The sequence below is a fragment of the Anas platyrhynchos genome, chromosome 28, assembly GCF_047663525.1.
Source record: "Anas platyrhynchos isolate ZD024472 breed Pekin duck chromosome 28, IASCAAS_PekinDuck_T2T, whole genome shotgun sequence".
NCBI lineage: Eukaryota > Metazoa > Chordata > Aves > Anseriformes > Anatidae > Anas > Anas platyrhynchos.
This window is the reverse complement of record NC_092614.1, coordinates 4,401,338-4,416,770: the sequence shown is the minus strand read 5'-3', so window position 1 is coordinate 4,416,770 and position 15,433 is coordinate 4,401,338. Positions and strand designations below refer to the sequence as shown.

The window sequence follows — 15,433 nt, the reverse complement described above, 5'->3', positions numbered from 1 at the left end:
AGAAGGGCAAGTTGCTGAAGAAGAAATACTTTTGAAGTGTGGAACTGGTGGTCAAATGGTTGTGGAAATGATGACCATGCTCCCCAGGTGAGTGAACAGCTAAATCATCAGGAGCAGAGTGAAGATTTGTGTCTTTCAAGTGGAAAGGACAATAGAAAGGATTCCCTGTCCTTGGTCCAGTTGGGAGGATTCATCTGACTGCCCAGCCTGCTGAAAGAACTACATGAAAGGGGGAATTAGCAGTCAATTCAAACCAAAGTTACACAGTGTCTCTGGGGACATGACATGAAGGTGTTGCTTAAAAAACGCAGCTGCTAAGCAAAGTGTCTGGAAGTGCTGACTGCAAAGGTATTTGGAAGGTGTGTTCAGTAGGGTTACCTGATCTTTTCAGTGCTTTTCAGTGCAAATATGTTAAGGGGGACATGACAAACAACATTATACTGCTATCACTAACCATGCTTGTGTGCAGCTACATTTCTGGTAGGCATTTACTGACAATTATCAGAATTAATCGCAGTACAGTTATATTGTAGTCACATGCTAACAAATTTCAACAAACATAACTGTCCTGAATGTATTTGCTATTGCTGTGATTATCATACCTATGTGCCATGATTTACGTAAGCTGTTAAAGATCATTATGTTCTTCATAGAGTCCCAAGTTTCTTTCCTCACTAGCTAACGCTTCACACTTTCCAGTAACAGTAAATGCTTCACATGCTCCCCAAGTGATGTCATATCATAACTGATGTCCTTTTTCGTATCAGTAGAAGAATTGGCGCTGCATTTATCGTCTGTTTTGTCCTGTAGGTTTGGGGCTCTATGTTCAGGATTGCCAGTAGGTGGCTGAGTGATGGTTAAGTGGGCAAGGAGCATCACCTAGCGCATTCTTGTAGTAAATACCCAGAATGTGCCTCACTGTCTGCCCAGGGAAAGTCCATGTGTGGAGTGTTGTGGTTTAACCCAGCAGGCAGGTAAGGACCACACAGATGTTCACTCACCACCCTCCTCCCACCCCACCCCCCTTCCAAAAACGCACACCAAACACACACACAGGAGGATGGGGGGTAGAATTGGGGAAAAAAATGATAAAAGCTTGTTGGTTGAGATAAAGACAGTTTAATAGGAGAGAAAATGAAGGAAAACTAATAATAATAGTAATAGTAGTAAAAATAGTATTAACAAATATAAATAATAATGATAAGAGGATATGGAAAGCAAGTGATGCACAATGCATCACTCATCACCTGCTGACTGATGCCCTTCCCATGCCATCCCCAAGCAGCGGCCCCAGCCCTCACTCTGGCCAGCCATCCCATATTTATTATTCAGCGTGACATCATACGGTATGGAATACCCTTTTGGCTGTTTGGGTTAGCTGTCCTAATTCTGTCCACTCCCAGCCCAGTTTCTTGTGCACCCCCAGCCTCCTCAATGGCAGGCTAGAGTGAGAAGCTGAAAAGTCCTTGTCTTAGTATAAGCACTGTTCCACAACAACTAAACCATTGTTGTTTTATCAACATTATTCTCATCCTAAATTCAAAACACAACACCATACCATATGAAGAACATTTACTCTGTCCCAGTCGACACAAGGACACAGAAACGGGCCCCTTCCTAGGGTTTTCCCAGCATTGCAGATGAGCATAATAATAACCCTGATGATTCCCTCCCCATGACTGTAAAGACTTTAGAGGGAAATGAAGATGAAGGAAAACACCTAGGAGGTCCATAGAAATCCTGGGATGGATAGGCGACTCAAAATGGTGATTCACCCACACTCTAACATGTTTCTGTTAGGCCACGATGGACCGTGTCTGGAGATGCTGATGACAGGCACAATTAGAAGAGGCTATCTCCAACTCTCACTCCCACCCAAACCAAACATGCCGGAGGCTGTGAACTGTTCAGGAGTTCAGCATGCTACAAATGCAGCTCACCTAGTAGAAGATATCTGAAAAGCAGTGAGGGTTCATCTGTTATGTAAAACCCCAACTGACAGCAGCAGTGGGATCCCAGCATGGCAGGTAAATTTAAGCTGTGTTTTGTGGTCCTGTTTTATTCCACAAATGCTGATGGTCTGAAGCACAAGGCATGTGTTGAGCTCAGAGCTTAAAAACACTCAGCTCCTGTTGAGGGATTTTTGAAACAGCAAAGATCCCATGGCTTGCTGCATCTGAGCAAACCAAGCTACCAGGATGACTAAGAGAAGTTCCCATGACAGTGTTCCCACATCACCCAGCTGAGGAATTTAGAAAAATATTGTTGCCAGTAGTTGGCTTCAAGGACAAGGTCTACGTGACTGCTAATCACAAGGGGGTTGTTTTCTTGTAGTTGTTTGTCTGAGTGCTTTTGACCAATAATCTTGTGTGAGACACTATCCGCCCCTGTTAAGTTCACTATAAAAGTCAGGCTATTCGGGTAATAAAATGGAGCATGATCTGACCATACTAGTGTCTGTCAAGTTTTCGGCCGCTTTTCCTGCAACAAGCTCCACGCTGCTCTCGAGGAGGGTGTTGGCTGCCTCCAGGCATTTGTCCAGCTGGGACGCTGCAATGAGGGAGAGATAGGGGCACCATGGGAGTAAGGCAGGAAGAAAGGTCCACAGGCAGAAAGAAGAAAGGGGACACAGGACTCCCAGGAAACAGTGGTCCTGAAGAGGTCCACTATTAGGCCTCTAGTAGGCCTCACTGGAGAGAGCAGGGAGGAAGCCGTTCTGTGGAGATCTGGAAAACGAGACTCACCAGCTCGGCTGCACAGCCAGGTCACAGCCTTGGCCTCCAGCAACTCACATAGGCCTTGATAATACCTGTTTTTCTTCTGCAGCCAGGTCACAGCCAGTACTGTGGCCCAGATGCTTGGCTCTGTGACCTGTAGAAGAACAATGACTCAGACCCGCTGACATTGTTGAGCACCTCTTCCTTTGTGATTCTGGTTCCTGACCCCTCCACTCACCTCTGGGTGCCCTGGGATTCCAAGGGGTTCCACCAGCCAAGGTGTTCCCACTGCCCCAAGTCTACACCCTGGCACCACAAAGGATTATCTCCTTACCTCACCAGGCATCTTTCCCTTGATTTCAGCCTCATCGACTTGCAGTGCAGAAGCTAAGCTTGAGCTGAGGGTCCAAGAGCCATCTACATTCTGCAGTGCGACCAGCTCCTGACACTCATCAATGGCTTTGCTGACCCATGGCCAAAAAATTTGAGAGGACAAAACAAAATTGGGATCCACACTCTCGAGAGAATAAATAGATCGTGGCGGTGATTTAGGTGCTGTGGGAAAAAATGTAAACTGGAGGGTTTGAGGAATCACAGGAAAGCTGGCCCCTCTCTACTCCCCTGTGCTCTGAGAAAATGCCCAGAACACTGTGATCTTCTTTGGGCAATTACCTGCAGGCTGAGGACCTCCCTGCATATCTCCAAAATATTCCTATCATCAACCCTTTCTGGACATCCCTAATTCATCCTTATTCTCCTAGCTTTCCTGCCCAGCCATGTCCCCAAACCCTCTCTTGATATCCTTAGAACATATCTCATCCAAATGTGCATTCATGATGCAGCACTGGTCCAGACCTGTCTCTGGGTGTCCCTGACCTGGGTCCCATAATTGCTGAAGGACTTTAAGCTTTAAGCATGATTAGCGGAAAGGTTAAAGGCAAAATTCATTAGTTTTCAGACCAAGAGCAAACATGGAGAGTGACAACATAACCCTCTTGTCAGACATTTAATTAATCCCTAAATCTCCTGTCTGGATCAAGATCCCATACCTTTTGAGTGAGCCCCATTCTGAGCCAAGGCAGCAATGTCATGGGTTAGACGCTGGATGGCAAACCATGACTCCTGTACTGCAGTCAGCCAGCCAGGTGGGATGAAGATGCTCTTAGGAAAGCAAGAAGAGCTGCAAATGGAGCCACGTAGTTGAAGGATCTGGCAGGCAACCAGTGACTGGTGGGGTGGCAGCAGTGCCAGGGGCCCTTTGAAGGAAACAGGGAAAGAGACTGAATTAAGCCCATGGGAACGGAGTACCTGGTGGTGATGGGGCCTACCCCATGAGACTGGGGGTGCCCTGTGGTTGGGGTTCTGGCTCCTGTGGAATGAGAACATCCCATGGAGACACCCCTCCAGATCTTTCCCCCAAGCATCTTTCCTTACCTTGGTACCAGGTAACCCACTGAGATGTGCGAACCCCCACATAACTGGTGAAGGGGCAGATGATCCCTGAAGTCAGGCTGATCTCGACTGCGCGTTGCCTTGGTTCATCCCCTGACCCACTCACAACGTCTGCCAACAACATCCCGAGCAAGCACCTTGCAGCCAGACGATGACCTGCCAGCCTGGGGACAGAGTGGGGTGAGGCCCAACTACCTGGCTTTTCTCCGTGCTGGAGAAAGGTGGACAGAGATTGGTCCTGGACACCTAGGTTCTCTCCCTTCAGGGGTAAGAATGGGTAGAGGGAAGATGTGGATGCATGGGTCCCCTGTCTGCAGTGAAATGAGGTCCAGGTGCATGAGTCCTATCCCTGTGGGTTCAAAGCAGGGAAGGAGAGCATGCTTGGACACTTGGGTTCTCTCCCAGTTTGGGATGGTACGTGGAAGGTGGGAATGAATAAACAAGCTATCTGTTTCCTTTCTCAGCTGGAGTCCATGTGTAGGACAGGCTCTCACCGGCCATCTCCCTGTGGGCATAGTGGGAACGGGATCGTGTGAGCGACATTCTGGCCATTCAGGCTGAACTGCAAGGTCAAGACACCAGTGGCCACTTTCTTATCCTGGTAACACATGGAAAGATACTGGAGGTTACTGGAAATACATGATTGCTGCTGGGAGGTACTGGGAAATTACTCAAAGATTACTAGTAGTTAATGCAAGGTTATTAGGAAGTAACTGGAAAAAAACATAGTGGCAGCTCTCACCTGGGCTTCTCCACGAATCTTTGCATAGAGATGGATGTGTTCACCCTGAAAGATGGACTGAGGTGTGCCTCCCAGCACCTCAGCCTCCAGGCCAAGGGGCAGAGTCCAGCTCAGAGAGACTCCCTCAGCTGCTGGCTTAAGGGCTCTTTTCAAGCAGTTCAGCACCTGGGTAGAAAGGGCAAGACACCACACTTTGGGAGCTCCATTAGAGTTCAGCATACGGCCCCTCTGTCTGAATTCCTTGGATAGCACGGGGATGTGTGGGGTGCCAGATGGCTTCCCTGGTAGCAGTCAGGTCTGTGCCATGGTGGGGAGAAGTTCAGGCATCTGGGTTTTCTGTGGGGTGGGGCAGTGGGGTAGAGAGTTAGGGAAAGACTGGGTGCCTGGGTTCCTTGGGGCAGCTGGGTCTTGGCTACCACAGATGGGCAGTCCAGGTGCCAGGGTTACTGGAAAGTAGTGTATCTGTGGAAAGAAGGGAACGAACCAGGGCTCCTGGGTTCCTACCACAACTGCCAGTTCTTTGTCAGATTTGACGTAGGTAGCTTCACCCCTTGTCTCCCTGGCCAGAGTCATGGCCAGGGCAGCACTGTCCTCAGAGAAGCAGAAGGAGAAACACCTATGGTGGAAGCAGGGAAAGGTGTCAGAAATAGGAGCCAGAGATGGATGCACGCATGTAGGAAAAGAGTTGGAGAAGACAGGCTGGAGTTTTAGGCAGGGGAACAAATCTAGGGTGCAGAACAAGGGGCAGGAGGAAGAGTAAGGAGTGGAGTGAGGAATTGGGGTTGGAGCTGGGGTTAGACAGGAGGTGGCAGGGAAGAGCTGGAGCTTGGGGCAGAGCTGAGACCAGTATGGTGGGGCTGGGGCAGAGCTTGGGGGCACATCAGGGTGTACAAATCCCTCCTCACTTTGTGATGGGTACCTTGGGTGTGGGAGTATTAAGTAAAGACTCCCCTGTGGAGGCTTGACACAGGACAGAGCTGCGCAGGGTGGGAAGGGTCTCTGGGACACTGAAGGGGTTCAAGGATTCAGACAGGTGAACAGGGGCCCTCATCAATGATGGGAGGGGATCAAGGGATGACTAAGGACTGGGGGCAGAGAGTTCCAATTACCGGTGGCTGTTGCGATGATGGCAGACCTCAGCAGCAATGGCTTCCTTGTCAGGAGGTAGCCCAGTCATGAAGATGAAGAGCTGGGAGATAGGAGACATAAATGAATGGTGACACCTTGCACAAGACCCCAAAATGGGGACAGCAGGTCCCCAAAAGGGACCCAGGTGAGAGAGACCCTGTAGAGATACTACCCCCAAGGAGAGATATCCATTCTCTCAGGGGACAGAACCCCCCCGAGATATGGACCCACCTTTTTTTCCTTTCCCCCACATAGTCTGTTCACCTTGGACCAGGACACCCCTTGTGTCACTCCTTCCCCCCACACTCTGTGCTCCTCGGGGACACCTATCCCACCACTCCTCCATGCTCCTGTGCCCAGACCTGTCGTGCATGTCCGTGGGGCTGGGGCGTATTGTAGATTGTGCGAAGAGTTCCAAGCAGGTCAGCATCACCCAGACAAGAGCTGGTGGACGGGATGCGTTGCATTGCCTTGGTCAGGTTGTCTTGGGTATATTCAACACTTTGCCTGCAGCAGGCACAACATGTTTGCAGAGCACATCACCCTGTGCTGGCCGTGGTGCTCCCCAAGACTCACCCCCATAGCTATATCTTCTGCAAGATCCTGCCCCATAGGAGGTCTTAAAGAGACCTTGCCTCATAGTTCCTACAAGATTTTGCTCAACAGAACCCCAATAAATGCTCTCCCATGGTGCCACAAAGATCCTGTCCCCAGAATCCAGTCCTGCCCTCCAGCACCCAGCCATGCACTCCAGTACCCAGCCTTGCCCCATACCAATCTGCCTATTTCAGAAAATCCAGACCTATCCTCCAGGATCTTGCTCTGCCTCACAGCAACCAGTCAAGCCCCACAGCATCCAGCCCTACTCGCCAGCATCTAATCCAGACACATAACACCCAGCCTGCCCCATGTTTGCTCACGGATAGATGCCCACAGATGTTGCTCCATAGCAGTAGATGTTGAAGTAGCAGCCCAGGGGAAGGCTTTTGAGAAGGAAGAGCAGGGATTCCTGTGGAAAGAAACTGCAGGCAGGTCTTAGGAGGTACCAGTGGTGGATACAGATGCCCTTGCCCTTATCTTGGTCTGGCTAAAGCCTCTGGACTCCTCTGGATGACCCCAGCCAGTGTCCTGACCTCTCCTAGGCACCCAAGATATTCCAGGACCCTTTCAGAGCCCACCATTGCCCCTACCCACCCTGTTTCCCCCTGTCTCCACCCCCCCCCCCATGTCTGTGTCTCAAACATCTGCCCTGGCTTTGTTCCCTCTCAGCTTGCTCCCCAAATCGAGTTTGGTCCCTGTTCTGTGGAGGTACCTGTGCACGCTCAAGGAAAGTGGTGTCCAGAAGGAAGATGAACTCCCCAGACTGGCACTGCCCAGGCATTGCATCAGGGATGCTGGGTGATAGAGTCACCAACACGAGGGGGTCACCAAGCAGGGAGCCTGGAGGAGGTATAGGGTGGGGATAAAGCCCAATTATGCCCAGTTAGAGACCCCTCTCCTCATCCTGGTTCTGATCCTCATTGTGCCCTCAGCTTACACCATCCCAGAGCTCCTGATAACCCACACTGGTGCCTTGTTACCCTACTGTAATGTACACAAGCTGCACAACACATTGCCCCCAGTACTCCAGCCCAGTGGCTCTAATACAGGTTACCCAGTAAGCCCTAATATAGGGGTCCTCATAGCCATCCTGGTACATCTAATACCTCATCACAATGTCCCCAGCACCTCACTGTGGAACCCTAGGACACACACTATCCCATCTGAATGCCTCCTATCTTTGTCCAATGAAGCCTCTCACCCCACAATCCCCAGTGTCCTCCTGTGCCTCAATGACTCCTGTTACTCAGAGGTGCCCCCACGTTCCATCCCCAGATGAACTCACCAACGGGGGCCCCAGGGTCTCCCTTCTCCACCACAGCACTGACTTCAGTGGGGTCTCCATAATACACAAGCAGCTCAAAATCATCTCTTGGAGGGGTCTCAGCCAGTGAGACCTAGAGAAGGGATGCCTGGTCATACACAGGAGGAGGAGGCCCAGGCCCAGCATTAGGCCAGGAGCACAAGCACCAATCCCAGCGCATCTCCTTTTTCTCAGTGATGATGCCACTTGCCCACTATCCCCAGGATCCTGGCCCTCAGGAGGCCATCAGTGATGACGCCACTTGCCCAATATCTCCAGGATCCTGGCCCTCAGGAGGCCATACCTGTGCAGCGCTGTGGTCCTGGGCAGTGTAGATCAAAGGAGTAAGAGCACAGTTGGCCTCGGCATTGACCACACCACGGGGTGACTGCAGGCTGGCGGTGAGCAGCAGGCTGTAGTAAGGCTTGTTATTGAGACAATTCCAGGCTGCAGGGAGAAACATGGTACTGACAATGACACAGTCTCTCTCTTGAGTGCATGTGGGATTTGGCATCTATATATAAGACATATGGGAATAACTAGGGATTGTCGATAAAGTGTACAGAGGGGTTCCATTGTCTGTGTACGTGAAATGTGTGGGGGAGGTGTGGATCCGTTTCAAGGGACACAGGAAGGAAGAGTGGATCTGTTCATGGGTTGCATGGGGGAAAATGTGTGTCTCTTTCTTTGTGGGTACAAAGAAAGTTTGCATTAGATCTGCTTGTAAAGTATATGGGGAAGCTCTGGTCCTTCTGTAGAGTGTGTGACTGGGAGGGAAGGTTCCTTATGGGGTTACTCACTGTAGTAGTTCCAGTGAGGATGCAGCGTGGCTGGCAACAAAAACTGGGCTGCTCCACCTAGCTTCCGTGGCAGCTCTTGGACATAGCGTAAGGTCACGACCATCTCCTTGCCAGGGGACAAGGAACCCAGGAAGCAGGCAAACACCTCGCCTGAACGCTCAGACTGATGCTGAAGGTACTCCCAGTTCTCCTGGCCCTTTGTAGCCTTGTGCAGCTGCTGGGTCTGGATGGAAAGGGGAGGGACAAAAAGCTGATCCCCAGGCAGACCATGGGCTGCTCATTCCATGCCCCTCTGGTGTTTGCCCCCATTCCTTCCTGAATGCTGGTACCTCATCCTGCAGCAAGGCCTGAACCTTGGCATCCTCATTTAAGGCCTGGAAAGAGTAGATGGTCATGTGGGGGGCGAGGGGGAAGACAAAGATGACTTCTGAGGAGGTACGACTCTTGTTCTGGTAGATCAGTTCAGAGGCCACATCAGCCACATAGTCCTGGATGGCAACATCCACCACTGCACTACAAAGGGGTACTGGGCACAGGGGTATATGGAGATCCTTCCCCAGCAAAAAGGATGCTGGTGCTGTTGGGAGAGATGCAACCTTTCCATCAGAACACATGAATGACACAAGGAGAGAGTTGGAGCTGCTTCAAGTGTGTGTTCCCACCCAGGAAATTAAAACTAGGTGGCCAATGAACAGTACACAATGACAGATTCTCCCCTCCTAATGGCAAAAGGGGATCCTAAGTCTTTATCCATGGATCATGTTTAACATTGTTGAAGGTCTAGCATGAGCCTGCCACAGAACAGTGTCTACTTCTACATCTCAGCTTCCTTTTTCCTCCATACCTCTGTCCCCCACCCTGATCCTGTAGACCCCTTGACCATTCCAATCCGTGTTTCCCTCTGGGAAGATCCAGCCTATTCTCCCTCTTTCTTTACCCTCCTTTGGGAGCATTCCCAAAATATCCCTGTCTGACCCACAGCTCACCGCCACTGACGTAGGATTTTTCTAGAAGTCCAAAGCTCTCACGCCACATTTCTGGAGACCTGTAGACAGGAAGGGGTCTCTTGTAAGAGGAGATACCACCAGGTAGCCTTTATCTGGTGAAGATTCCTTGCTGTTTCCCCAGTCCTATGTATGTGGCTGAAGGCCCTAACCCACCAGGTACAGCCAGAGCAAACCCAGGGATTCAGAAATCCCTGTTTGTAAAGACTGTGCAATGACTCTGCAGTGAAGAGGTCTGCATCCCATTCCCATCATGGGAGAATCTTGAAGAGAACTGAGGGATAGCAACAGGAGACAGAGGAAAGCAAGTGTAGCTGTCTGTAATTTTATTGTGATGAACAATCCATGTCTGGATGAACAGGATGGCAGATGGGATCCATTTTGGGACAGACAGATGAAGAGATGGACAAAGAGAGACATGAGATTTTTTGTTGAAGTAGATGAATAGATGGAACAATGGATGGATAGGTGGAAGAGTCCATTTTAGAAGGGATGAGTGCAAACCCACCACAGGCAGTATTGTGTGAATGCTGCTGCACAAGAGACAGCACCTGTGAGGATATATTCATGGAGTAGCTTGCAAGGACAGGTTGAAAGGCCAGGCAATGTGGGGGGAAATGGCAGAGAGAGAAATGAAGGCAGGGTCAGGTATTCCATGGTGACAGAGCAAATCCCAGAAAGGCACTGGGGGGAGTGTGCAGGTAAGTTATGTTTGGTTGCCTTCTGCCCAAGTGCCTAGAGGTGAATGGGATTCCACCACCTGTATCCCAAAGTCACCCATATAAGTTTCTCTGATTACAATACACTTGCCTCACTTTCTCCTGTTCTGGGGTGGCAGGGTCAGCAGCATCAGAAAAATCCCCACCCCACCATTATGCTGACAGTATGGACAAAGAAACCAAATAGGGTGTTTTCTTTCTTCTTCCTTGCGGAAGTAGGGCTGAGTGATGGGCAGAGGGATGGATTGAACAGGAGCAAGCTCTTCCCAGTGATGGAGGACAATGAACAGACAACAGGGAGAAAATAACAAAACGTAAAACAGACAAGCAGGCACTCACCAGAATAACAGCCGTCAGCTGGGAGAGACAGACAATCAGATGCACTGAAGAGATAGAAGAGGAAGGGGAAGAGGCAGTAAGAGGCAAACAACAGGCAAACGGAAGGGACGGAAGAGGAAGAGATGGAGAGACCGAGCAAGAGATGTTCAGGCAAACGGGAAGATGCAGGGCCACGGAGATGGAGAAGCGTCTGCGATGTGGAGAGAGTCGGAGGGACGCAAGGGCGGATGGACAGGCAGGGGAAGGCGGGCAGGGGCGGGGAGAGGCCGTCGGGGACGCCAAGCTCCTCCCGTGCGGCCGGAGGGTCTGGCTGCCCTGGGGACGGGCAGGGCCGTGCGTCTCGGGAAGCCTGGGGGGCTGCGGGGCGAGGAGGGGCGCGGGGACACCCCAGGTGGACGGCACTTAGTGGGGGTCCCTGGGGACCCCTCTCCCGCCAAGTCCCACCTCGGAAGCGAAAGTGGCGGTGGGCAAGGAAGGGTCTGCATGCAGACTGCGTTGCTGCAGCCAGTGCAGCCTCCACGCATTGTTCCCAACAGCGCCTGAACGGGAAGGGTAAGCGGGGCAGGGAACGTCATCCCTCACCGCAGGCTTGTATAGGCTGTGCCCAGCACTAGCTGCCTCCAAGGACAGTGCTGCAAATCCCTCAGCAGAACTGCTCCTGGCCAAGCAGTGTCTGCCAAACCTCCCCACACTGCCCAGCTCTTCAGCTCAGTCCTCACTTCTGGTGCAATGAGCATTAGCTGCCAAAGGCCTCGTGCAGCCAGGCTGGTGTCTTGTGTGACAGCACTCCTCCCTCCACAGTCCTGTCCCACTGCCAGGCCTGCAGCACTGGCTGCAGATTTGGAGGATTGTCTCAAGTCCTTACATGGATTAGTGGCAGGCTGTTTAATTGGGTTAGAGATTGTGAAGCCTCAAACCCAACATTCTGGCTAGCTGAATAAAGGAGAGAATTGGTAGACAAGCTCAGACTCACACACCTCCTTTTCACTGGTATGTTGCCTCTGCGGGATTGGAATACTCTGACTCCACCTTCCTCTCATAATATAGCTCCATGCTTATACCACCCAGGCAGCAGTTTGAGACAACACACCTCATTTGTGGTCTATGGATGCCTAGGAGGCCAAATTACACTTGACTTCAGATGATCCCGCAGCACAACTCTCAATTGTCAACCAAACCTGGGCAGTTTTCTTCAAACTGCCTCTATGTATTGGTGTGCTCCTCAGACAAGATGACATCAAGGGCTATGCTGATGGTGTCACAGCCTTGATCATCACAGACAATTCTAGTTGCCCTTTTTTCAAATTGTGCCACAGTGAGACCAGCCTCATTACACTTATAGAGATCAAGTCCTTTAACGAAATGGGTGAACATGCCATTGGGAGATTACTACCTTCAAGTACCGGTTGAACACCTCACGTTGTCTCCAATTGACTTGGTGCAATTGAATCATATAAAATATCCTGAGCTAGGAGGAACTCACAAGGATCGTTAAGTCCGATTCCTGGCTCCACACAGGACTCTTAAAAATTAAACCTTATCTTCCACCTGCATCAAGGTACTGCACCTGGGTTGGGGCAATCCCAGATATGAGCACGGACTGGGAGAAAAACTCATTGAGAGCAGCCATGCAGAAAAGAACTTGGGGATTCTCGTGGATGAAAAGCTTAACATGAGCCAGCAGTGTGCACTTGTAGTCCAGAAGGCCAAGGGCATCCTTGGCTGCATCAACAGTAAATATGATGTAGAAAGTATAAGAAAGCCAAACTCTTCTGAATTGGCCAGGTGGGGAACTCAAGGGCATCTCAAACTGTATACAAGCCTGTATCCTATTTTTGTTATAGGGTAAACTCGAGGTTTCACTCCAAAAGAATAAACAAATGCTGATAAAACAATGGTGATCAGAGGATTGTGATGTGTGAGTGTACTCAGCAAGTGGCAGGGAGAAGAACTTGTGAGGTAGAGGGTCAGTGCCAAGGAGCCATTTGTTTAGTCTGTTTTGTCTCCTTTGTAATGAGGAATTGTGGAATGATAGAATCAGAGTATGTTTTGGGTTGGAAGGGACCTTAAAGATCATCGAATTCCCCCTACCCCCCACCCTTCTCCCCTTCTCCCCCTCCCCCCCCCCCCCAGGGGGGAAGCATTCCACTAGACCAGGTAGCTCAAAGCTGACCTTAAGTGCTTTCAGGGCTGGGGCAGGAGATAAAGAACACTGTGTTCACTATGTTGTCATACCAGTCATAAAGTGAAATATTGTAGTTCCCTACTTGGAACATCCTCAGAAGTAGAAGGACATCAAGAAAAGCCATTAAGCCCATGGGTTTGGTTGCACTGAGCAGAGAAAGGGGTGTTCAAAGGCTTATATAACAGTGGACTGGGGCTGAGATGCAACATTTAAGCCAGTACATAAATCCAGAGATGACCTGGATCATGATGGAGGGGACGGAGCTGTGAGTTAGGATGGAGCCTGTCAGCAGGCTTGTGATAAACATTCCAGGCACATGTATTGCCATCAGAGTGTCTTGGCTGGTCACTATGATGGAGGCCTGGAGAGCAGGTCCTGTGCATCTGCCAGTCTCTTGCAAACATGAGTTTGCGTAGGTGGATCCATGGAATTTCCTCTCCACATTCTGTGTGGGATGGATTACTGACTGAAAGGATCATGTTTCCCAACACCTGGAGATAGCTGTTTGACTTCTGTAAGGGAAGTTTGATACAGAAGAAGTCCATGACTTTCTGCTCTGTCTGTAATCAAAGCCTGTGAATTTCTGCTCTGATGAGCTCCAGTGGGAACGTATTGTCCAACTCCATTTCCAGTCTTTCATCTAACACTGGTCTCCATTAAAAGTCCAACTAACTTTTCTTTCTGCTTCTGCCTGTCAATTTGTCAAGGCACCTTGCCAGATTTTACCAGAGCTGCAAAGTAACAAAGACTTTAGCACCACATTCCTCAAGGGACTCATTAAAATGCTGGCAGCTCTAATGAGTTCTGCATGTGGTTTCCAGCCACTTCCTTCAGAGTTGTAAACATTGTGTAGCTAATTAGGGAGCTCTCAGATGTGTTTCAGTGAATAAATACAGCATCACTTTTGTTTGTCGCTTGTTTTAATTATGTATTGCAAGAATGGAAAATGAAGATATTTTGAAAGGAAATTATTCTGGTTTATGTCCTGGTGGGAATCAGGCAGAAAGAGGAAAGTATCTTTCGGTAGCCAGAGACACCCTTTGGTTCATGTTCTGGGAATAAAGCAATTCTTGTTACAGTCTCTTTTCTTGCTACTGCAGCCCACAGCAGGGCCACAGCTATTTGCAGAGTCTATGCCTGCTCTAATTACCCCGTCTTTATTTGCTGTACTAACAATGCACAGAAGCAGGAGGAATATTCATCACCATTACCCCAAAATTTCAAGTCTTGTGGCTTGTTTTAGTGAAAGTAAGAAAGTCTATTTTTTTTTTTTTTTTTTAATGACATCCTTTTTCCTGTGGGTCTGACAAAATCCAGTTTCTTCTGGACATGAACCCTGAAAAGAGCTGGCTCAATGGAGAGGTGGACAGGTGATAGAAATTTTCAGGAGAAATTAGACTGAAAAATAATTACATAAAAGAATGAACAGAAAGAAATTAAGAAGAGGTGAATACATATGCAGAAGAGAATGTCCAGCGAGGGTATCCAGCTCCCAACAGGGGCAGAGCCTGTAGATCAAGGCAATGGATTGTCCCCCTCTCCTCAGGACTCATCAGACCACACCTGGATTTAATGTCCACTTTTGTTCTCCTCAAAGACATAGATAAACTGGGGCAAGTCCAGTGGAATGTCACTGAAACTGCTGGGGGTGGAGCACTTGCTCTGTGAGGGTAATTGTATCTTGGGCTGCATTAGGAAGAGTGTTGCCAGAAGGATGAGAGAAGTGATCCTTTTGCTCTATTCAGCACTGATGAGGCAGCACCTGAAATACTGTATTCAGTTCTGGGTTCTCCAGTACAAGGACATGGAGCTACTGGACAGAGGGCAACAAGTGGCCACATGTGATTAAGGGACTGGAGCACCTCTCCTATGAGTAAAGACTGAGAGAGCTGGACAAGAAAATGCTTAGGTGGAATCTCATCCATGTATAAAAATATCTGAAGGGAGGTTGCAAAAAGGCTAGAGCCAGGCTCTTTGCAGTCATGCCCACTGTCAGGACAAGAGGCAGAAGACACAAACAGGAGGATCCATCTGAACATCAAGATTTATTATTTTTTTTTCGTGTATGGATGACCAAGTATTGGCACAGATTTCTCAGAGAGGTTGTGGAGTTTCTCTTCTTGGAGATACTAAAAAGACATCTGGACATGGTCCTGGCTATAGGTAGCCCTGTTTAAGCAAGGGGTTTGCAGCAAATGACCTCCAAAGGTCCCTTACAACCTCAACTATCCTGTAATTTGTGTGACAAATAGAGAAAAATGATCCTCTTCCACAAGCTCATATAATTCCTTTATATATATTTTTTTTTCTAGGCCTTCTTTGGGATTTCTCTGGCCCACCCATGAGATAAATGAATTAGATCTCTCTCTCTCTTTCTTTCCTCTCTCACCCTCAATTCTGTTTGTATGCAAGTATGCAAAAGGAATGAAGGCTTAGAAACTTTA

The 15,433-nt window shown here is 49.3% G+C and overlaps 1 protein-coding gene across 1 annotated transcript; it reads right to left on the bottom strand.

Annotated features, from left to right (window-relative positions):
* Nucleotides 1-1,096: 1,096 nt before the first annotated feature.
* On the bottom strand, nucleotides 1,097-11,036 carry LOC119715161 (von Willebrand factor A domain-containing protein 5A-like). Its single transcript, XM_038172349.2, has 18 exons — nucleotides 10,805-11,036; nucleotides 9,729-9,787; nucleotides 9,072-9,319; nucleotides 8,743-8,965; nucleotides 8,247-8,389; nucleotides 7,925-8,036; nucleotides 7,352-7,479; nucleotides 6,960-7,048; nucleotides 6,402-6,546; nucleotides 6,021-6,100; nucleotides 5,416-5,527; nucleotides 4,912-5,076; nucleotides 4,664-4,767; nucleotides 4,152-4,333; nucleotides 3,767-3,973; nucleotides 3,052-3,272; nucleotides 2,745-2,871; nucleotides 1,097-2,550 (listed from the first exon to the last, which is right to left on the bottom strand). Exons 2-18 carry the CDS (start codon nucleotides 9,775-9,777, stop codon nucleotides 2,414-2,416), a joined length of 2,472 nt encoding a protein of 823 aa, XP_038028277.2. The 5' UTR covers nucleotides 9,778-9,787; nucleotides 10,805-11,036; the 3' UTR covers nucleotides 1,097-2,413.
* Nucleotides 11,037-15,433: the final 4,397 nt, after the last annotated feature.